The 23,806-nt window shown below is 50.9% G+C and overlaps 2 protein-coding genes across 2 annotated transcripts; both read left to right on the top strand.

Moving 5' to 3' along the window:
• The first annotated feature begins 895 nt into the window (after positions 1-895).
• Bst2 (bone marrow stromal cell antigen 2) lies at positions 896-5,270 on the top strand. The gene is made up of 5 exons (NM_198134.3): positions 896-1,205; positions 1,921-1,996; positions 2,788-2,827; positions 3,914-4,034; positions 4,223-5,270. Exons 1-4 carry the CDS (start codon positions 906-908, stop codon positions 4,014-4,016), a joined length of 519 nt encoding a protein of 172 aa, NP_937767.1. The 5' UTR covers positions 896-905; the 3' UTR covers positions 4,017-4,034; positions 4,223-5,270.
• A 6,992-nt stretch (positions 5,271-12,262) lies between these two features.
• On the top strand, positions 12,263-16,783 carry Ccdc194 (coiled-coil domain containing 194). Its single transcript, XM_017600402.3, has 4 exons — positions 12,263-13,008; positions 14,584-14,680; positions 15,167-15,299; positions 15,735-16,783. Exons 1-4 carry the CDS (start codon positions 12,682-12,684, stop codon positions 15,880-15,882), a joined length of 705 nt encoding a protein of 234 aa, XP_017455891.1. The 5' UTR covers positions 12,263-12,681; the 3' UTR covers positions 15,883-16,783.
• Positions 16,784-23,806: the final 7,023 nt, after the last annotated feature.

Raw genomic sequence — 23,806 nt, 5'->3', positions numbered from 1 at the left:
TTTTGCCTCCCTTGGCCAGACGGAGAGGAAGTCCCTTCCAACCCCCACAGAAGGACCTCTCCCCTAGTGTCTCCTTTGGGGTTTGGTTTTGGTTTGGGAGGTGTGTATCTAGGCAGGGTCTCATGTAGCCCAGCTGTCCTTGAATTCCTAGCCTACTGTCTCTGCCTCCTGAGTGCTAGGGTGGCAGGTGTGCTCCACTACTCTGGAACCCTCTCTGGCTCTGCTCTATGTCCTGAATGGTACGCACCGTCTTTCCTCCAAACACTATACTAACTCCAGGCCATGCTTCATGTCACTTTTGCCCACAACCGGGCCAGGCCCTCACTGAGTGCCTGGTACTCACTGAAACACTCATTTATTGCCCGGTTCATAGAGAGCTTGCTGTCCCCGTGTGTTCCCGCCAGGATGCTCCTGATGCCTGGACAAGAGCTGAGAGGTGCACTTCCCTTGCTTGGCCAGGCCCGCGGCTCTGTGGCCATATTCACAGACTCTCAGTAGCTCCCACGATCCTTTCGTGAATCCAGGGGATACAAAAGTCGCCACGCAGACCCCGACCTTGGCCTTAAGCCTTCAGTCCACAACTGAACCTTGCAGTCTTAGTCGGGAGACCAAACCGACAACCGCTATAGTTCAGTCCCAAACCCACAAGCACCAGGCACCTGGTAACTAATCAGCAAAGGTCAAGAATTTGAGTTGAGTTCCAGAAGTTTCTCTTGCTTCCAGGGGCATTCTACAAAGCCGAGGTAAACCCCTCCCCTTTCCAGGAAAATGAAACTGAAAGGTGGCAGCAACTCCACTGCTCAAAGGAATTGCTAGAAACATCGGCGGTGGGCGGGGCTATGCTAATGAGGGCGTGGTCTGGAAGGGGTTCCCGAGCCCTTTGAAACTTAGGATCGACATACCACATGGCACCCTCTTTCTACCACTATCTGCCCGTGGCGATGGACGAGAGGTGGGAGCCAAAAGGATGGAGCATCCGCCGGTGGTGGCTGGTGGCCGCAATCTTGGTGGTCCTGATCGGGGTTGTCTTAGTCTGCCTGATAGTCTACTTCGCCAACGCAGCGCACAGCGAGGCCTGTAAGAACGGGTTGCGGTTGCAGGATGAGTGCCGAAACACCACGCACCTGTTGAAGCACCAGCTCACCCGCGCCCAGGACAGCCTGCTGCAGACGGAGATGCAGGCAAACTCCTGCAACCAGACCGTGGTAAGGCTGGAGACTGTCCCCTCCAATACCCCAAGTGACCCGGGGAGGCTTTGAAACCGCCAAGCAAGTCCCCCACCCCCACACCGAAGGCCAGCGACTAAGGATTGGGAAATCCTGGGGGATCTTAGAACTCCATACAGCTCTGCAATCAGGGGCCTCCGTATCCTCCCTTTCAGGTCTTGGTGGGTCTCTACATTTTGTGGAGAGCGCCTGAGTTGGAGTGCTGGAAGCTGATTTAGGGGACCAGCGTTTGACTTCACTGGGACTTCACTCAGCCCTAATTGAAAGTTTTTTATTGTTTGAAACAGGGTCTCCTAAATAGCTCTGGCTGTCCTGAAAGTCATTCTGTAAACCAGACTGGCCTCAAATGCTTCCGTACGAGTGCTGGGATTAAAGTACCTAGCAAATTATTGAGACTTTTAATATGTCTCTGAGAGAGACCTTGTTTAGGAAGCCCCGTTCCGCTGTATTTGAGCAGGAGAATTCTGGAACTTTCTACTAGGGGTCAGCTATGAAGAATTTTCAAACTCTCACGTCGGCGCTTAAAACTGCCATTTTGTTGATTACACGTTGGTAGGACCATGGATACAGAGAGCACTGGCAGGAGCACGAAAGGGGCTCTGCTTGAGTAGAAGCTCTAAGATGACTTGGTGGGAAAGTTTTCTAGGGGCCAGGATAACAGCCAGCCCATGTTTCTGATGCTTTACTGACTCAGATGGACCTTCGGGATTCCCTGAAGAAGAAGGTGTCTCAAACCCAGGAGCAGCAGGCCCGCATCAAGGAACTTGAGAGTGAGAAGGGGCGGGGGTGGGGGAATGGAGGGAGCCGGGGAAAGGGTGGGGTGTGGGAGTACAGGGAGCCGGCGAAGGGGTGGGGTGTGGGAGTACAGGGAGTCAGGGAAGGGGGTGGGGTGTGAGAGTGGAGGAGGCTAGGGGAGGGGGTGAAGTGGGTAGGGATGGTGTGGGGAGTGGAAGGGACCAGGAGAAGGGGTGGGGAGGGAGTAGAGAAAGGTTAGGGAAAGGGGTGGGGTGGGAGAGTGGAGAGGGTAGGGATGGAGTGGAGGAAGTGAGGGACCAGGGAAAGGGGACCAGTGGAGCTGGGAGGGAATAGGTCAGGCCTCCAGGTCGGGACCTGAAGAGAAGTGCTGACCCACCTGGAGGGAGTGTCAGGGCCATGGGCCAGCTGCTCTGGAGTTTGGTTTCTTCCCAGAGACAGGGAAGAAGGAATAAAGATCCGATCCGGGAGTAGAAGTAGGGGTTTGTGTCAGCAGAGGGCAGAGGGTGGGTAAGCAGAACCTTGTTCGGAGGGTGGGGGCTACAGAGCTGGTGAGTCCCCGGGTGGTGTCTAGGCTGGTTCTTCTGCCGCCCTGTAGGCTGGCCTTCTATTGCCTTTCTCCTCATTGCCCCACCCCACCCCCTCTGCCTGACCACACTGGCTGCTGAGTGGCCTGTGGTTAGACATATCCCAGGTGTTCCCCTGGGTGCTCTGGCTGTCCCAGCCCTCTCCCTCACTGCCTCCCCCTGCTGACTCCTCACACTGTGGTGGCGGGATGCTGACTAGTCCTCTGGTTGTGTCATCGCAGATAAGATCGAGAGGCTGAACCAGGAGCTGGAGAATCTGAGGTTAGAGACACAACCCTCCCTGCCCACTGCCACCGGCTCTCCTCCACACTTCACTTCTTCAAGACCTGGGACCCGGGGCTGGGGATTTAGCTCAGTGGCCCTGGGTTTGGTCCCCAGCTCCGAAAAAAAAGAACCAAAAAAAAAAAAAAAAAAAGACCTGGGACCCACCTGGCCCACAAAAGCTATAGCTCAGGCCTGAGCTGTGAGGAAGGCCTAATCAGAAAAGCTTATAACACCAGCATGAGGTGTTGAGGGCCTGAGTTTGAATACCCAGCACCCACATACGAACTGGCTGGAGTTAGGTGAATTTAACTCCAGTTCTGGGGGGACAGACAGAAATAACCTGGGGCTCACTGGCCAGCCTAGTTAGCCCAAATAGTGAGCTTCATGTTCAGGGAGAGACACTGAACATCTCTGGCCTCCACATGCACCCACACAGAGTGAACACGCCAGCATGTACACACACGTGTCATCATGTGTCATCAAGAGTCTCAGAGGTCTGAGCCGTGGTGGAGCACACCTTTAATCCCAACACTTGGGAGGCAGAGGCCAGCCTGGTCTATAGAGTGAATTCCAGGACAGCCAGAGGTGTCAGAGAAACCGTGTCTGGAAAAAACAGCAGCAGCAGCAACAGAAAGAATACAAATACGGAGCAGATAAGGTGACTCAGTGGACAGAGCACTTGCAAAACGAGCCTAACCGCTGGAGTTTGACTCCCAGAACACGCACACGAGTGCACATGCGCATGCCTCTGACTCTGTCCACATGTCTCGGTGTGAGTACTCATGCATACAATACACAGCACATATTCAGGTACACACACACACACACACACACACACACACACACACAGAGTAAAATAAAATTTAAAAAGGATGAAAACAAAATCAAAGAAAAGAAAATATGAATTTCAAAGACTAGGGACCTAGGGCTAGGGACCTGGTAGAATTCCCAGAGAGGGGCTGGGAGCATAGCTCAGGGTGGGGCCCCTGCCTAGAATCCAGTTTCATCCCAGCCCGTATAAAAAGGAGGCAGAGCAATCTGACTCCGGATGACCTTAACCTAAGTCATTCCCTCTCCATCCAGGACCCAAAAGGAAATTTCTACCACAGTGCAGGTGAACTCAGGCGGCTCCGTGGTGGTCTCCAGCCTACTGGTGCTTGTGGCGGTACTGTTCCTGCACTTTTGAGGACCCAATAGTTGGCAGGTGAGGGACCTGGTCCAGGGAGGCTTGTGAGGACCCTAGACCTACAGGGAGCGGGGTCAGGGATATGGTGGAGTGGCTGTGCAATGGGATATACTTGGGCCCAGAGTGGCCCAGCTCAGGAAGGAGGCGTAGCCTGAGGTGGGTCAGTCTGGGTGGCAGTTAACCTTTGAACTTTCCCTTTTTCCTAGGTCACAGCCTGTGTGAGGTCATTGTGGGTCGTAGTGGCTCTGGAGGGGTCCTGGCAACCCTAAGGATGTGAAGACCATTAGGTGGAGCCCAGATTGCATCTCCTGCTTTGAACTGGGGAGGGGGGAGGGAGTTCTGCTTTACTGCTTTCATGGTTATCGGGGAGGGGCCGCTTATTTCCGATGTCTTTGGGGGGCGGGGAGCGGGGGGGCGGAGCCGGGAGTGGGGGCGGGAAATAAAGTAATTCGGAAAGAAAGTTTGCTTCTAAGTTGCTAGTGTCATTAGATCCCTGGCTTCCTGCCCTGCTTCCCCACTGTCAGGGGCCACCCTAGGAGTTGAGGTGGACACACTGTTGCTCATCACACCTGTCCACCCATCCTGTCTGCTGGAATCATCATCAAGGTCTGCAGCAGAGGGCAAAAGGCAGCCGGTGGTGACTGGCTCTTGGTTCTGACTAGTGTACTAAGGAGAAAGCCGTCTGAGACCAGAATGCCGGTGCTGCCCCTCTGCCTCCGGCAGCCAGTCTGGGCTGGGGTTCCTATTAGGGTTCTCCAGAGGAAAAGGAGGGCAGGAAAGAGGGAGGAAGGGAGAGAGGGAGAGAGGAAGGAAGGAGGGAGGAAGAGAAGAGGCTCACAGGCCTGGTCTGTTGAAGCCTGCTTGCTAGCTTAAAATCACCCATAGCTTGGCTGTGACCCTTGTTTCATGCCTGCCACCCATTCGTATTGCTAAACAAAGACAAACAAAGCCTAGCTTGACTTGAGACATAGAAAAACAGTTTGGCTCACAGCAAGGTCAAGTTGAGCATATATTCTTGTTCTTGGACATTTCCCAACCATGGCCTTCACTCAGGACAGCTTGAGCTGTTCTGTCTAAACAACTCAAAAACCCTTGGTGCAGCCCTCCCCACGCATGCTTATGAGCCCACTATGGTTTTTTCTTTATATAAACTGATCCCCAAAACACTATTGGTTGCAGCTTTCTGCTTACAAATTTGAGCTATGGCCCTGATCTGTCAGTCTTGATTCAATAAATCAGCCCCATTCAACTGGGCCTCATTAGAGTGGTTTGTGCATCTGTTCCCAGACCCCAACAGGTCCAGATAATCCAACAACGGTTGACCTCCAGAAGACCTTTTCTCATTTGTCTGAGAATCTTTCTGCTTATACAGATAGAACCACACTTCAGTGAGCCTCTTACCTACTTCATGCCTGGAACAGCACCTTGATTAATAACCCAGTACCGTTGGGGATTTAGCTCAGTGGTAGAGCGCTTGCCTAGCAAGCGCAAGGCCCTGGGTTCGGTCCCTAGCTCTGAAAAAAAAAAAAAGAAAAAGATAAGCCAGTACCAACGACCCATATGAGTCATGACACTGTAGAATTCACTTTGCCTGTGATGCCCATTACAATACTGTGGTCACCTCGCCTCTGGACATTCAGAGTTGCCACCTGGCCCTGCTACCCCGCACTACCCCTCTTTAGCTCAGGGAAGTGACCGGGCCACCAGCCCCTCCCAGCTCCCCTTGAATCCTTGGATAAAAGACACACACACCGCTGTTCATTTTCAACTTGCCATAGGGTACAGTTGCTGGGTGCCACTCTCTCCAGCCTGGAGAAGCGTGCCCTTATCCGTGCTCTTAGCTCTGCACCTCACACCTGCCCTAGACTTCAGTGGCTAGTCCCATCCAGCCCCTGCTAGATGCCTCCATAGTGGCCACAGTCCCCAGCTCCTCCTGAGACCTCACATGGTTGCTTGGTTCTCCTCTCTCCAAAGCAAGGCACACCCTGTTCTCCTTCCTTGCATCTTCCTGCCTGCCTCTAGGGATCTGGAAGTCCTGCCTATCCCTTCCACCCAGCAATTGGCCCATGGCTTTCTTTACTGACAGATCCAGAACCAACTGGGGAGCAGGACCTTTGCACCAGAACCGCCCCCTACACCACTGAGCAGCAGAGTCTTCAGTGTGCTGGTCTGTGCTCACCATTCTTCCTCTCACAGGATTCATGAAGGGCACGTCTTCTGGGCTTTCCCATTGTGGGGAATTAAGTTTTAAACAGCACACCCACTCTAACACTGCAATTTCCCTGCGCCTTAAAATTCCTTCATAAACTGGGTGGCGGTGGCACACACATTTAATTCCACCATTGAGGAGGCAGAGGCAGGAGGATCTCTGAGTTCAAGGCTAGCCTGGTCTACAGAGTGAGTTCCAGGACAGCCAGGGCTACACTGAGAATCTGTCTCACAAAACGAAACAAAGTTATCCTCAAGCTTAAAAAAAAAAAACAAAAAACAAAAAACAAAAAACAAAAAAAAAAACCCTTTGCCAATACTAAGCCTGGACATACCTAGCATCCCCATGTCCTTTCAGTAGGCATCTTTGACAAATGCTTCACCATGTACTCAACAGAGTTTTGACCCTTTTAGGGGGAGAGGGTTTTGAACAGGGTTTCTCTGTGATAGCCCTGGGTGTCCTAGACTTGCTTTGCAGACCAGACTGGGATTGAACACACAGAGATATACCTACCACTGCCTCCCAAGTGCTGGGATTAAAGGCATGGACCACCACCACCCAGCTGTCAAAAACTCTTTATCTGGAGTCACCAAATCTGTGCCCTGTCATAATTCAGCTTGTAAAATAGTTCACACCATGAACTTTCAGTCCTCCCCGATCCCAGAAGGAGCCTCAATAACTCTAGGGCTGGCAATTAGAAAACCTATTCCAGAGGCTTAAAAAGGATGTCCTTATACAACTTGTTGTGTTTTAAAAGGATAAAGGAGAAGGGGGATTGTATTCTATGGAGGTCTGTACCATAGAAGGGGGGGAGGGAGTACCTCAGCGGGCCCATGTTAAGACATCCCTTCCCCCACTGAGGGACCAGCCACATGAGGGTATAGTATAGAACAGAGTTTATTCAGGGCATGGGGAGGGGAGTTAAGAGGGTAGTGGGGCAGAGAGAGAGAGACGTAGAGAAACAGAGGAGTAGAGGAGTAGAGGCGGGCCATGAGCACATGGAGAGAAGTGGGGAGGGGGATGGGGAGAGAAGGGATGAAGTGGGAAGAGGGCAAGAGCAAGAGGAAGCAGGAGCAAGAGAGAGAGCAAGAGAGTGAGGAGGGGACAAGCAGCCCCTTTTATAGTGAGTCAGGCTTACCTGACTGTTGCCAGGTAACTGTGGGGGTGGAGCTTAGACAGAATGATAACATTTCTGTCGCTCTAGAAGCACTCTGGTACCAAAACCAAAATCTGTGTTCTCTAGAGGAACAGAACTGATAGAATGAGTGTACACACACACACACACACACACACACACACACACACACACACGTGCACACACATATTTATATGTTGTTGTAGGGTATTTGATAACACTGTGAAACCCAAGATTGTTATTTACTGCAATTTACTGAAAAGACCTGTTTCTAGCTGTGGTGTGACTCAGCCCTTAGTACACACCTTTATTCTCAAACAGTGAAGGTAAAGTTAGTTTGTGGAAGGAAGCACCCATGTCTGAAAGTGATGTCTAATCGAGTGGCAGACAAAGTGGCGAATCAGAGAAAGATTTGACAGACTAGCACATGCCCAACTCTCAGGAGAACAGAGAGGAAAAAGAGGCTCCTTAACAGCAAACAGTGCAGGGAGGAGGGCGGTCTTACCGGGGCAGTTGTACAGACACAGGGTATAGAGAGAGAACAAGCTAGACCCGGCTGAAGCCGGAACGAGCCAAAGAGAGAGAGGAGCTGGAAGACTAGAACACATGGCACACGTTAGTATGAAGCCAACCAGAGCGGTTCAGTCAGAGGCCAAGAAAGAAGTCAGATCAGATCAGTTAGCATGGAGGTTGAGCCGGCCAGCCAGCCAGTATCAAAGAGCTGGGAAGGGCGAGCTTCTCCAGCAGTGAGTCCCAGAGGCTGGAGGAATGGACCTACCAGATGGAGTACAGCAACCAGTGTCCCTTCTTCCGTATCCTGCATCTAACTGCCAGCAGCGGGCGTGGCCCTTCCCACATCAGAGATCCGGATTAGAAGTGGGTTTTCTCATTTCAAATGATTTAATTAAGAAAAATCCCATGCAGGTGTGAGCAATCATTTGCATTTTAATTAATTCCAGATGTAGTCAGGTGGTAACCCAGAACAGGCATTGCGTGATTTAACCATTTTGCACTCAGTTAAGCCTCCCTGAGGGCTCTCTCTCATTCTTGGCTCCCAATCTTCCTCAATCCATGCCTAGCTTTGACCCTGAAAGGGTAGCATAAACCCCATTTGTCTCCACTTAAGGACCAGGCCTGATTTCAAAAAAGGCCGTAAGGCACCAGATTCAGGAATAGACCATAAGTCCCAGAAACTCAGTCATGAGACACTAGCTCTAGGAACAGACCATAAAATCCAGAACAAGATCATAAAGCCCTCTCCCAAAGAACAGCCTTGGGATGACAACAAACGTGGGAAATATCTTATCTCAGAATGGGCTATCTGCACTGGGCAGCCCTATCCCATGGTTAAACGTTCATGACACAGGGATGCAGACCACTGACGACCTGTGACCTCCTAGTAGCCACCAGTGAACTCTTAGATTATCTAATCCTAGAGAGTTCTCCCAGTTTTCTTTTTTTTTTCCCCTTCTTTTCCCAAAACATTTATTTATTCATTTCATGCACGAGAGCACACTGCAGTTGTCTCCAGACACACCAGAGGAGGGCGCCAGATCCCACCACAGATGACTGTGAGCCACCATGTGGCCACCGGGAACCGAACTCAGGACCCCTGGAAGAGCAGCCAGCGCTCCCAACCTCTGAGCCATCCCTCCAGTGTGCCCCCCCCTTCTTTTCCCCGTTTTCTATAAGAAGGTCTGAGTGCTTTTATATGGAGTCGACATTTTAGAGAATTGTTGTCCCCCACATGCTGGTCGTTTCTCCAGAATAAACTGTTTTTACAGTCTATCTGAGTCTAGGATCTTCCTTCAGTGATTTTCAGACCCTCACCTCTCCCCTCCCTCTCTGGGATAGCTCTCTCCACATTCAGCCCTCCAATCCCACACCAGCTCACCCCACGCCTGGCCTTCTCACAACCCTTCATGCATTCCTCTGTTAGCTTCCTTCCTCTACATCCTCCAGGGAGGCAGCTATTGTCCTCGCCACTTCCTGCCGCTGGTGCTGAAGTTCACTGTCCTGTGTTTCCTCTGCTCCACAGTGTCCACTGGAGACAGTGCTTCACGAGAGGACCCAAGTCCCCATTCACAGTCACCCTTAGATCTTTTTGTGCCCTGATTCTTGTACACAACTGACCACCAACTTCTTCCCAGCCTCACACATGCCAGGAAGGCACTTTTAGCTTCCTGGTGCTGAGCTCCCTCAAGGTCTGAGGCTCAGTCCTGTTTTGTTTGCGTGTGTTCTGGGGAATGACCCCAAGGTCTAACCAGTAGGCCAGCCATATCCCAAACCCTTGTTGGGAGACTCTAGGCAGGGGCTGCACACCTGAGCCACACCCCAGGCCCTCCCTGGTGGTACTTAGGGCTGGTCTTTCTCTGGTGTTATTGGATAGAGGTCTGTCTGTCCTCTAAGGCTGACAGACCATGCCGTCTTTGTGGGTTCAGCTGTGCTTGTTGGCAAAGTGTCATCACAGCTGGCCTGTTGGCTGTTGACTTTTTCTCATAGAAGAGGGGTTAGGAAGGGTTATTATCGGGGCTGGGGATTTAGCTCAGTGGTAGAGCGCTTACCTAGGAAGTGCAAGGCCCTGGGTTCGGTCCCCAGCTCCGAATAAAAGAACCAAAAAAAAAAAAAAAAAAAAAAAAAAGGAAGGGTTATTATCTATGCCGGATGGCTCAACCTTTCCCCTTCTGCTTCAGCCATTCACCCATTGCTCCGTAAGTTAGCCTAATAAACTTGTTGGTTTTTCTTGTGGTGAACTTTGGAACTGTAGAAGTAAGGGCTCAGGCCTCAGAATGAAAATTCAGGTGGGGACCGGGCCTTCCTCCCTTGCAGATGTTGGGCAGAATTCTTGTTTTCTGCGTAACACATGTTCACAGCCTGCCCCTCCCTCCCTGGTGTTCTCTGGGAATTTTCCCTTCCAGTCAGCTTTATCTTTATCTTCCCCTCCTCTCTTTGAATCTGACCTTTTTGCTGATGTTAGGACAAGGCTGTGATTCTCTTACTGGCCTCACTGAGGAAGGCCACTGAGGAGAAGCAGCCAGGGATGTGTGCGTTTTGAGCTGTAGAGGGACGTCCCTGGCGGGTCCCTCTGCAGACGACAGCGTAGTCACTCACAGTCATGGAGCAGCTCCAGGTTCCACCCCTAGAGGCTCAGTCAACGCCCGCTCTAAACCAGTCTGGTGTGGGTCAAGACGCCAGTGACCAATACCATTCTCCCTGTGTTTTCTCAAACACTGACTCCTTCTGACATGAGGGAGGCCCCAAGGAGCAGGTGGTCCAGGAAGCAATGCCCACTTCAGCCGTGGGGTCTGAGGTGTAACTGAAAGACCCTCAGACAGAGGAGACTCTCGCTCCAGTCCTGAGGACACTCACCACCCCACGAACACACGGGACTCAGTCTTGATGTAAGAACAAGAGGTTTACTTTGGGATACCAATGCATTGGGGCTCGACACGGTCCTCACGCAGGAGGGATGTGAGGAGCCTCGAACAACAGAAATGTACAGCTTAAATAGTCAGTTAAGATTACACAGTTTCATCAGCTCAGCTATTTCGGTGCCAAGGATAACTAGGCAGATGTTTCTCATCCTGGAATTCCTGGGATAAGGCCGTGACCACATCAATGCAGCTATTTCAGTACCAAGGACGTCTGGCTTGATATATGTTTTCTTATCCTGGGGTTCCCAGGACAAGGACCAAGGATATCTGTCTTGGCAGGTGTTTCTCTTCTGGAGTTCCTAGGACAAGGCTATAGCTATGTCAGCACAGCTGCATTCAGTACCAAGGACATCTCACTTCTATAGTGGTCAGTCAGCTTCCCAGAGATGTTTCCTGTCTTGTAATTGCCCTGTAGTAAATATGTTCTATACCCTCTGTTCTTATGGTCCGGCAGCTTCCTAGAGAGTGGGTGGGAATGTGCTTTCTGTACTTTCTGGTCTATTGTCTAACGTCTAGGGGCTAAGCAAGGGCCAACTTAAAAGATTCTCATTCTTAAGAAATGGCTGCACTAATATCAAACGGGGATCTTTCATAACCCGAATTTAGGCTGGCTGGGGCTGCCTGTCCTAGAGCGATTTGACTAGACCTGGAGCAGTCTCCCAGCCTAATTCCAGATTTCTATGTAACTTAATATTTTTATTCTATTTTTGTTTTTGCTTTTTTTCAGTGTAGGCTAGCCTCACACAAAGATCCCCCTACCTCTGCCCCTCGAGTGCTGGGATCAGAGGCATGCGCCTGGCCTAAGGCCTTTGAGTACTTTTACTGTAAACACATTCTATTTATATTCTAATCAGTGTTACCTCCTGCCGCTGGTCTCCTGTAGTAGCCCAGGCTGGCCTCTAACTGCATCCCTTCTCCCTTCCTAACACACACAACTTCCATTTCATTAACTGAATGAGGGGCTCTGTGTGCTGGACCTGTGTAGCCACAGGGTACAGGAGGAAACAAAATGTGAGGCTTTGCTTTTTAGGGGTTCAGTTGGAATGTGGGGGCAGCCAGGGGAGAAGACTCCGGTAAAATGAAGGTGGGCTCCCAGTGTCTAATGACCTGAGGTGTCCCAGGACCCTCAAGTCGGAAAGAGAGAAGTTGTACTCTGACCTAGAGAGGAGCACCCCTGCTGCTTCCCCACATACCTCCCGGACACGCACAAAATAAATTAAAGGTTTTTTTTTCTTTTCTTTTTTTCGGAGCTGGGGACCGAACCCAGGGCCTTGCGCTTGCTAGGCAAGCGCTCTACCACTGAGCTAAATCCCCAACCCCACAAAATAAATTAAATGCAGTTGTAAAAACCCAACTTTTTTTTTTTTTTTCGGAGCTGGGGACCGAACCCAGGGCCTTGCGCTTCCTAGGCAAGCGCTCTGCCACTGAGCCAAATCCCCAACCCCAAAACCCAACTTTTTAAAAGAACCTTGTGTCCCACTTGCATGGAATGAATGCCCACTAGAGACGGAGCACAGCCAGTTTGGAGACCTTGCCGGACTCGTCCCACCTTCCCAGTTCCCAGCCTCAGTTTCCTCAGCAACAGAATAGGCTCACCTGCCATCCCTATCTTCCCAACTCGATTTGGTTTTTGGAGTTCTTCCCTATGGGCTCCTGACTCACACTAGTCACTGAGTCATGGGAATCCGAGGCTCGGAGGGGTCTGGTGAAAGGCCCCCCCAGTCCTTTCCTAGAGTGCTCACATCTGACTGAAGATTGAGATTCCTGCGCACCCCACCCCATCCTTTGAGAAACCGCCGACGGACGGGGCGGAACCGTGGGTGTCCCTGAAACCCCAAGGTGCCAATTAAGTGCTAGTGGCCCTTCTGGGGTCAGAGCTACGGCGGGATGGCAGAGCCAGGCCCGGAGCCGGGGCGCGCATGGCGACTGCTGGCCCTGTGCGGGGCTGCGGTGTTCCTGGCGGCGGCCGCGGCTGGAGGGGCATTGGTGGCCTGGAATCTGGCGGCCTCGACGGCCCGGGGCCCCCGTTGCCCAAAATCTGAGCAGATGAACGCCACGGTGCTGCCCCCAGACTGGGCACCCGAAGTCGAAGAACTGCGGCGGCAGCTGGCCCAGGCTGAGCAAGCTCAGGAGAACCTGGTCTGGAGGCTGCAGCGCGCAGAGAGCGACAGGAGGGAGTTGGAGGCTGCGCTCAAGACCTGCAAAAGCAGCCAGGTAAGGACAGGGGAAAGCCACAAGTTCCACAAAGAGAGCCTGCTTGTCCGTCTCTAGGGCTTCAGGGTCTCCCAGCTCTCCAACGGCTGGAGAGGAAGTACAGGACCACCTCAGTTCCTCCTGTCTTCTATAATGTCAGTCCTTCTGTTATTTTTCAAAGATTTATTTCATTTATATGAATACACTGTAGCTGTCTTCAGACACACCAGAAGAGGGATGGTTGTGAGCCACCAAGTGGTTGCTGGGAATTGAACTCAGGACCTCTGGAAGAGCAGGTCGGTGCTCTTAACCACTGAGCCATCTCTCCAGCCCATGTCAGTCCTTCTTGGAGTCTAACTTCTGATCCACGATGCCACTTGTCCCCGCTGTTAAACACAATGAGATCCTGTGCTGGATCTCTTTGTGCCACCTCACCCCCATTCCAGGTTCCATCAGTCCTATTTTGAGAGAGAGAGAGACACTATGTCACCTGTAATTAGGAGACTAAAATTGGCCTCTTGGGTGGTACCAGCAAGACCTCCCTTTTCCTGGGTCACCCACTCAGACTCTTAACCCTCTTGATCCCACAGCCTCACAACACGGAGTGCTCAAACCCCAGTCATTGGCAGTATGATGTCACGCTGCTGTCCTCATAGCACAAAGGAGGCAAAGGCAGCAGGGTCAGCCTGGGCTGCAGAAGGTCCTATCGCAAAAATGAAACAAGTCAAAACGTAGGGATTTACAATTATTAAACGATAGCTGTAGGGGTTGGGGATTTAGCTCAGTGGTAGAGCGCTTGCCTAGCAAGCGCAAGGCCCTGGGTTCGGTCCTCAGCTACGAGGAAGAAAAAAAAAAAAGATAGCTGTGTCCTTTCTGTGTCTGGCTGGGCACAGTCTGTATATCGAATTTCTTTGGTGGGCACTGTTCTGTGAGGGGAAACCCAGACTTAAGGGACAGTGTATACTAGAGCCACGCCCCCAGCTCCTCACTGGGGAATTCCAGGGAGGGGCTCCATCCTGAGCCACGCCCCTAGCCCTCTCTTTTTACTTTCAATTTTGAGATGGGACCTGACTAAGGTGCCCAGTATGTCCTAGAACTCAGGCTATGGCCATACCTGACTGGAACTCCTGATCCTTCTGCCTCCACCTCCCAAGTACTGGGATGACAGTATCCTGTCATGTTCAGATGACGTCTGTATTTTAAATCTCAAAATGTCTGGACAAGCTGAGGCAGAAGAGCCACAGCTCTGAGTATAGCTTCAGATACAAAACATCAGGTCTCTAAACCCAATACAGGACCATCAGAATTGTCTCCATCTGTCCAGGAGAAAGGCACGAGTCAGCAGAGGTCACAATTGCCTGTGCGTTCTGACTGCCCTGGTTGCTGGAAGATGCTTTGAGGAAGCCAGATCTCTTTTAAGGAGGGACCAGTGTGAGCCTCTGGTCACCAGACATTGTCGCCAATCAACTCTGCCTGAGTTGGTGGCAAGTCTTAGGTGGAGTCCACAGAGTCTTTGTAGAGCCTTTGCAGAGGCTAGGCGGAACTCCGTGAACTCCCTCTCTGTCCCCTTCTTCCTCCCCTCTCCCTTGTCTGCAGAGTCAGCTTCAGACCCAGCTGAAGGCCCTGAAGATTGAGATGGATCAGGCCAAAGTCCGAGACACGCAGATGGGGCTGGAGAACGGAATGCTGACAGGTGGCCTGGGGTAGCATGGGATTGTTCTGAGGGAGGGAGAGGTGGCAAATGATTCGCTCAGTGCATGGGCCTGCAAGCACTGTGCAAAGCGTCTAAAAAGATATTTAAAAGAACTCAAGTACAACCTGCAAGGGTAAAAAAGTAGAAATAGGCCCGCAGAAGACTTGAAAAAAAAAAAAAACACAAACTGTTTTGTGGCTCAGCAGGGAGAGAGTTTGCCTAGCATGCATGAAGCCATAAGTTCAGATCAGCATAAACCAGGCCTGGTGGTGTGCACCTGTCACCCCAGGATCCAGGAGGCTGAAACAGGAGGATATCTGTGAGTTGAGGTCAGCCTGGGCTACATGAGACTTTGTCTCCAAAAAGCAATAAAAATACTAAAACGAAGAGGACGCCAACGACGACGATGATGAAGATAGAAAGTCATGTATATTTTAAGTTAAGCATGCACACGATACGCAGGCTCAGTGGCTCTGTCCCCTGCAGAAGCCTTGGTGCGCTGGGAGGCGACTGCCACTGAGTCCAAGCAACAGCTGGAAGAAGCGCTGCGGCGTGCAGGCGCCGCAGAGGCAGACAGCGAGGCTTGTGTTGGTCGCGAGGTGGCGCTGAGGGAGCACATGTGAGTGGCGCTGGCCGCGTTCTACGGAGATTGTAGTTCTTTTGGCCAATCTGTATTTAGGGGCGTGGCTTAAGTATGGGCTTCTGGAGGTGGGGAGGGGAGGATGGCCACGTGGGCGGGGCTTGGAGATGAAGCCAAAGTAGCACTGGATGGTGAGGGAGTAGGTTGTCTGGGGGTGAGGATTGAAGGTGTCACTTGGGGAATAGATGTGGGGCTCCAGGGAGGAAGGAGCGGTGAGAAATACAAGTTTGCAAGGAAAAGGAGTATGGAAGGAGAATGTCAGTGGTTTGGCGAAGATCTTCCAGAAGAGGGACCGGGACCTTGGGGAGGGGTTTCTAGGATGTCAGAGTTTAGAAGGGAATGGGGAGCTCTGAAGATGGAATTCCCCAGATGGACACAGGGGTGTCAGGAACTCAAAGTACCTCCTTTCTGCAGTTACGCCCTGGAAGCTGAGCTTAGCACCCTGCAGAAAGGGTCGCGTCCCCGACCTCGCTCTGGATCTAGGACCAAGCCCAGCATCCGCTACCGCCCGAGGTCTGGATCCACTAAGGGCTGCAGGAAGCCACCTCGAGATCCCCAGTAGGATGGGAGCCTCGGGCCAGGACAGTCAGAGTGCATAAGAGGCGTGGCTCACAGCGTCCCTGAGCAACTTAACACCCGGGACTTGCCTAGGTGGCAGCATACGGATTCAAACGACCTCCCCAGGAGCACCCAGTGCTAGATCACCACATAGGGAAACTGAGGCTCATTTGCTCAGACCCTGATGTCCCTGATAATGGTGACACAACCTTTATTTCAGTCTGGGCTCACCCATTAGGAGCAGGCAGAACTCCAGGTGGGATTTCAACAGAGAACCGAGATACACAAAAATGAGGCTTACAAATTCTAAGAAGCCTTGGGGATCAGGGGCTAGGTGAGGATGCCTGGGGCCTAGAAAGCCATCTATTCTGGAGGATATGCCCTCAGGACAAGAAAAGACAGTGCAGAAATTAGGAAGAGGGCCTATCTGGGTCACACAGAGGGAAAAGGCTCTCTCTGGGGTTCAAAAGAATGACTGAAAAATCAAACAATCCCCTCCTCTTCTCCCTCCCCTGTCCCCCCTCCTTTTTCCCTCTTTCCCTTTCAACTGGTCTCACTCTGACCTCACACTAGCTATATAGCCTCGGCTGCCCTTGAAGGCCCACAGCACGATGTCCCACACAACAATCTCGAGTGTGCTTAATCTCTCAGTTTGTGAGCCTTACAATTCACTTTTAACATGGTTTTTCTGAGACATCGTCCTATGTAGCTCAGGTTGGCCTGAGGAACACCTCCCTCCTCTGCTGACTTCACCAAGCTCACCTCAGCTTTCCCAGCACCCATATCACAAACATGGGGAACTCTGGTCCCAGGGGACCTGCACCCTCATCCAGGCTACAAGCAGAGGTATGCATATGCGACACGAAATGAGTATATGCAAATAAACAAAACATTTAAAACATGTATTTATCTGTTTGTTTGTTTGTTTGTTTGAGACAGAATCTCTCTACATAAAGCTGTCCTGGAACTCACTTTGAAGATCAGGCTGGTCTCAAACTCACAGAGACCCACCTGCCTCTGTCTCCAGAGTTCTGGGGGTTTAAGGCTTGTGGCACCAGGCTTGGCCAAATACAAAACCAAACAAAACTTTTCTTTTATACACCCACAAACACAAAACGGAGAGGCTCGTGTCATCTCAGGGCTGGAAAACAAGGAGGCTGAGATCTGGGGCTAGCTGGTAAAACTGATTGCCAACAAAAGTAAAACAAAGCCCAAAACGTTTGTAAACACACTCTGTTGACTCCACTGTACAAATGCATGCCTTCTGGGGGTTGAAAAGGTGGCAGAGGTAAAGAGCTCTGGCTGTTCTTGCAGAGGATCCAGGTTCGGTCCCCAACACCTACATCCCGCAGCTCACAAGCCCCTGTAACTCTAACTTCAGGGAATAAGACTCTCCCACTCTCCTGTGTGGCCTCTGTTGCTTCTGCACTCCCTTGCTATTTTTTTTTTCTTTTTTCTTTTTTTCGGAGCTGGGGACAGAACCCAGGTCCTTGCGCTATCACTGAGCTAAATTCCCAACCCCGACTCCCTTGCTCTTAACCACACACAGATACATAAAGCAAAATAAACCTTCCTTTTTGAAACATGATCCCAGGAGACTGGGGTTGTAGCTCAGCGGCGAAGTGTTGGATGTGGAGCTCTAGACCCAGTATTTTCAAAAAGAAAAAAGAAAAGAAAGAAAGAAAGAAAGAAAGAAAGAAAGAAAGAAAGAAAGAAAGAAAGAAAGAAAGGAGGGAGGGAGGGAGGAAGGAAGGAAGGAAGGAAGGAAGGAAGGAAGGAAGGAAGGAAGGAAGGAAGGAAGGATGGATAGATGTCTTTTGTAAATGGGACATCAGAGGGGAGGAGTTTCCAGTTGCCATTCCACTTTTCTCCATCAGGGGTCGCCGCAGCCTGCAGAGTGGCAAGGGTGGGTGTTGGGGGGCGGGGGGGGGGACGGACTACTTTTAAAATTGGGGCTGGAGCTCATCTGGATGAGGTTCAAGGCCAGTCTTACTTTATAGGAAGTTTGAGACTAGCCTGGGCTACATGAGACTGCCACAAACGAACAAATAACATCGGAAATGGTTGCTCCCACCTGTAATCTCAGTACTCAGGAGACTGCGGCAGAATTACAAACCTGGTTTACAGTGAGGCTCTGCTGAGTAACTTATCAGAAACATTCATGTCTGGTTGGTGGAAGGCAACAGGGAGCCATGGGAAGCTGCGACAGAGGATCTAAGGAGCCACAGGCATTCATTCGGGGTGGCTTGGAGAGAGAATGTGCTGAGATTCCTCTGGAGCCATAGAACTAGGTCAGGTGACTGACCGGCCCAGCTGCAGGCAGCACCAGGCCTGCTTTTTTCTGCCTGTTTTGAGACAAGGACTCATGTAGCCCAGGCTGCCCTCCAACCTGCTATGTAACTGAAGATGACCCACACTCCTGATCCCCCTGCCTCCACCTCCCCAGTGTCGGCTGGACAGGCAGGTACAGGGGACAGAAGCCAGGGCTTCATACATGCTGGACAAGCTCTACCAGCTAGCTACAGCACTAGAAGCATTTTTATTTGAAGTGCTGAGGATGGAACCCTTGGCAGAACCAAGGGCACATGTAGTGGTCACTCCACTCTCACCTTTATTATTATGTGTGTGTGCAGATTTGATGGTGTTCCTGTGGAGGTCCGAGGAAAACTTGCAGGAGTGGGCTCTCTTCTTGCACCTCCTGGGTTTTGGGGATCAAAAGAGGGTGGTGGCACAGACTTGGTGGCAATGGTCTTTAGCCTCTAAGCCATCTCCTCCACACTCTGTCTTACCGGTGTGTCTACCACTGTCCCCAGCACATACCTAGGAACAATGGTCCTTCCTGTACGTTCTCGCTCACTGAGGCCCTTTCTGTGCATACAGAAGCTGGGGTGGGGTTGGGGGTGGGGCAACAGAAGCTCCAGGGCAGTGATGACAGGCATCCCTTGGGAGCCTCTCCTCAGAGTGACTCCCCAAAGAAGTCAGAGCCCTGAGGAGCATAAGCTGCCATGGGGCCCCCAATCTCAACCCTGTTCTACTCCACTTTCCCCTAAAAGCAGAAAACATATTTATGGAAAACTTAGAGGGAGGGTGTGTCCGACAGGCAGAAAAGCTATTCCCTCTACCAGACTTGGTGGCACACACCTTCAAATCCCAGAACTGAGTGTGCAGGCAGGAGGGGAGTCCAGTCAGGTCTACATTAAGAGTTTCTGGTTATGGGGTTGGGGATTTAGCTCAGTGGTAGAGCGCTTGCCTAGCAAGCGCAAGGCCCTGGGTTCAGTCCCCAGCTCCGGGAAAAAAAAAAAGAAAAGAAAAGAGTTTCAGGTTAGCCAGGGTTGTTTTGAAAAAAGAAAAAATCAAAAAGTCATTTCTTCCTCTACAACCTTCCTGGTGGCACAGTTTTCTCAACCAGCACTCCAGGAGCTGAGGCAGGAGGATTGCTGGGAGTTCAAAGTGTTGTGCCCAAGTCACAGGGACCCCAGTGACCACCGAGGAGCCAATTCCAATGCAAACACATAAGGGTCCTTATCAGGAGCGCTAGAGCAAAGACTCTCACTGTCACCATGGCAGCAGGTCAGCTGAGCATCCTGAGTTTAGGGGTGCAAGCTTGGGGAGTTTCCATACTGGTCAGCGAGTTAATGTTTTTAAACTGCAGGAACCAAACACAGGGGCAAAGCCACCTGACAAACAGATGGCTTATCTAATTCCCTGCAGGCTGCAGGATGTTTCGGGTTATCTATGTTTCTCGCCTCCATTGCAACCTAACTTGCTGTTGCTGGGGAGGGGGTTGGGCAGTTGCGGTAGGATGTTTGCTCAAGTGGTCTTTGTGTACTTTCAAAAATGAAGTTGGTTGACCTTTACACAAGGTCAGCCCTCACGTAGCCTCACGGTATTTGGGCTCTATAATGACACCCTGCCTCAAAACAATAAAACAAAAAGCAAACGTCAATTTTTTTTTTCCTGCCCACTAGCATGACTTTTTTTTTTTAAACCTCCAGTCTCTGAACACTGAGCAGCTCAACTGTGGTGGAGTGCCGACTTCCTTCTAGAGGCTCCCACCTAAACAAACAACTCAGGCTGAATTGATTGTTTTCCATTTAGAGAGAAAGAAGGGCGGGGGAGCATCATGAGGACCCTGGGCCCAGCATCCGAGGGGACAAGGATGCAGCCATGAGCAAAGTTTCCTGTGACCGTGACAAATTGTTTTCAGGAAAATCACATAGAGGTCCCATCAGGGAATGAGCTTGACCTAGCAGCCTCCCTCCCTCCCTGAGGGATGACCTGGGCAGGGCTTCCGAACATCTATGTTTAGAGACTTTGTACCCTAAGGCACACCTGCCCAGGACAATAACCTTTCTGAAGGACTCCAGTGGCCACTGTGTCCCATGTACTGCTGAGAGATGGGAGGCTTCATACGCACAGACTGATTGCAGATCCTTTCCCTCATTGAAAGGAAAACATGAAGGTGCTGCCAATGAACCATGGCTGATCCAGGACTGGGCCAGCCACAGAGAAAGGCAAAATGCCTTGTGGACCTCGGACGCTCTAGGCAGAGTGGTTGAGGTTTCCATCCCCAGAGCCCAGGAGACAGCTCTTCACAGGGCTCTTGGCCTCTGAGCCTCCCAGGACCCGAGTCTGATTCCATGTGGTGGAAGCAGAGAATCGACTCCTACATGTTGTCCTCTGACCTCTACACTCACACACAAGCTAAATAAGTAAATGTAATTTTTAAAGTTTTAAAACAAACAAGAGGGCTGGAGAGATGGCTCAGCTGTTAAGAGCACTGACTGCTCTTCCAGAAGTCCTGAGTTCAAATTCCAGCGACCACATGGTGGCTCACAACCATCTGTAATGGGATCTGATGCCCTCTTCAGGTGTGTCTGAAGACAGCTACAGTGCACTCAGATAAATAAAATAAATTAAAAAAAAAAAAATAAAACAAGGGGTTGGGGATTTAGCTCGGTGGTAGAGCGCTTGCCTAGCAAGCGCAAGGCCCTGGGTTCAGTCCCCAGCTCTGAAAAAAAGAAAAAAGAAAAATAAATAAATAAAACAAACAAGAAAGGAAAAAAACCTTAAAGACCTAACTTTAAGCAAAAAAAAAAAAAAAAAGTATTTTTTTCTACTTAAAAAATAATCTAGGGGCTGGGGATTTAGCTCAGTGGTAGAGCGCTTACCTAGGAAGCGCAAGGCCTTGGGTTCGGTCCCCAGCTCCGAAAAAAAGAACCAAAAAAAAAAAAAAAATATGGGGGCGGGCTGGAGAGATGGCTCAGTGGTTAAGAGCACTGACTGCTCTAACAGAGGTCCTGAGTTCAAATCCCAGCAACCACATGGTGGCTCACAACCATCTGTAATGGGATCTGATGCCCTCTTCTGGTATGTCTGAAAATGGCAACAGTGTACTCATATAAATAAATAAATAAAGGGGGCTGGAGAGATAGCTCAGCGGTTAAGAGCACTGACTGCTCTTCCAGAGGTCCTGAGTTCAATCCCCAGCAACCACATGGTGGCTCACAACCATCTTTAATGGGATCTGATGCCCTCTTCTGGTGTGTCTGAATTTACAGTGTACTCATATACAAAAAATAAATATATCTTAAAAAAATAAATAAATAAATAAATCTTTAAAAAAAATCTTGGGGGAGGGGTAGAGATATGGTTCAGCAGTTAAGAGAACTGGCTGTTCTCACAGACAACCCAGAGTTCAATCCTCAGCACCCATGTGAGGCTCACAACTGACTGAAACTCCAGAACCAGAGGGTTGAATGCCACACATTCATGTGTGAATGTGTGAGGGTACTGCACACATGAATGCACACACACACACACACACACACACACACACACAAAGAGACAGAGAGACAGAGACAGAGACAGAGAGACAGAGGCAGAGCACCTGCCGTTCATTATAAAACACTGATCCTGGCACTGTCCCCTGCCTGAGGTCCTCCACAGGGCTCTTGTCATTGCCACTACACATGTCATTGTCTTGTCCTCTGGACTCAGGGCACCGGCAGTGCCCCTCTCAGACTGCCAGCATACAGCAGCCATAATTCTCAGTGACAGTGTTACTTCCTGTGCCTGTAGTAGTCCCACAACTTTTTTATTTTATTTTATTTTATTTTTGGTTCTTTGAGACAGTGTCTCTCTGTGTGTAACAGCTCCAGCTGTCCTGGAACTCCCTCTGTAGACCAGGCTGGCCTTGAACTCACAGAAATCCTGCCCGAGTGCTAGGATTAAAGGTGTGCACCACTATGCTGGATCTTATTTTTTAAGTTGTATTATTTTATTTCACATATCTGGATGTTTTGCCTACACATATGACTGTGTACCATGTGTATGTGTGCATGATGCTCTCTCAGAGGACGGAAGTAGGCATCAGATCCCCGGGACTGAAGTTCCAAACGGTTATAAGGCATTGTGGACATGCTGGGAAACAAACACAGGTCTCCTGGAAAACCAGCTGTTCACTGCTGAGCAGTCTCCAGCCCATCTCACCGTTTAAAGTTGACTGTGTGTCGGGCACTGCGGGAAGGCCTTCAAAGCCATGTGAAACCCAGTACCAGAACCCACGACCCACATGAAGAGTCAAGGAGAGAACTGACCCCACGAAGCTGTCATCTGACCACGGACACACAACAACAATGCGAGTTAAAAAGACACTAGCTGTGTGGGGCTGGCTCACTCTGTAGTGCATTCACCTGGCATGAGAGAGGGCCTGAGTTCCATGCCCAGGACCCTATGAGTCAGGGGTGGTGCACGCCTGTCATCCAGTGCTTGGGAAGTAGGGACAGGAGGATCCGAAATTTAAGGCTATACTTAGCTACATGGCCACTTGGAGGTCAGCCTGGGCTACATGAAACACCCCCCCCTTAAAGAGGGCAAAAAGCTGCCCTCTATTAGTGGGATACAACCGGATTGCAAGGCTGGTAGAATGGCTCAGCAGTTAAGAGCACTGGCTGCCCTTCCAGAGGTCCCGGAGTTCAATTCCCAGCAACCACATGGTGACTCACAACCATCTGTAAAGGGATCTGATGCCTTCTTCTGTCATGTAGCTATGCATGCAGACAGAGCACTCCTACATTGCAAGAAAATTAAACAAACAGATAGATAGATAGATAGATAGATAGATAGATAGATAGATAGATAGATAGATAGATAGGCTTGCAGGGCAAGCAGAAAGTTACTTTTCTGGGGCCACATGCCGGCCAGGTGGTACACCAGACCTAACTCGAGGCTTAACTGTGGCCCCCACCTGCCTGGTCAATTTGGAGCCAGGGCCCGTTGGGCCCCAGGGGCAGCCCCCAGCCCTGCTGCCCCCACCCTGCCGCTGGCCAGGAAGGGTCTAGAATCAAGAATCACCGGGAGGCTGTAAAAGCCAAAGGTCACACAGGGTTTCCTGCCCGCCCTTGGGAACTTCCTCCCTTCCAACCACACACCAGCCTGCTCAGCCACCTCTCTCATCCCTTCCCAAGCTCTTGGACCCGGGCAGCCTTCCCCCTGCTGGATTCCTTCCTCATGGGGGACAGCTGCCACCTAGCCAGTTCCTTATCCCCTTCCCCAAACATGTCAGGGATGCCTGTGAGGCAGGGGCAGCAACTAGGGGAGTAAGCAGGTAAAGGGTAAAGACTTCCAGAAGATTCTCCCAGTGCTCTGGGGGCTGGGGCACCCCCAATATCCTTTTGACTGTGAACCTGAAATCTTACACCCGTCTGGGCACTGTCCCACAGAGACCCTAGGACCTCCACACCGGACCCCACCTACCAACAAAGTTCACTGCCACTTCCTGGGATCCTGAAATCACAGCAGGCCAGGAACATAAGTACACTTTTGTCATAGAGGGGGAAACTGAGGCAGATTGCCACAGTTCAGAGGCCTCTCTCCTGTATCTCCACTCCAAGGACCCTGCTTTCCCACTGCATACCGCACAGATT

Source organism: Rattus norvegicus, chromosome 16, assembly GCF_036323735.1.
Source record: "Rattus norvegicus strain BN/NHsdMcwi chromosome 16, GRCr8, whole genome shotgun sequence".
NCBI lineage: Eukaryota > Metazoa > Chordata > Mammalia > Rodentia > Muridae > Rattus > Rattus norvegicus.
Note: the sequence above shows the minus strand (reverse complement) of the source record. Positions and strands in the feature narration are given on the sequence as shown.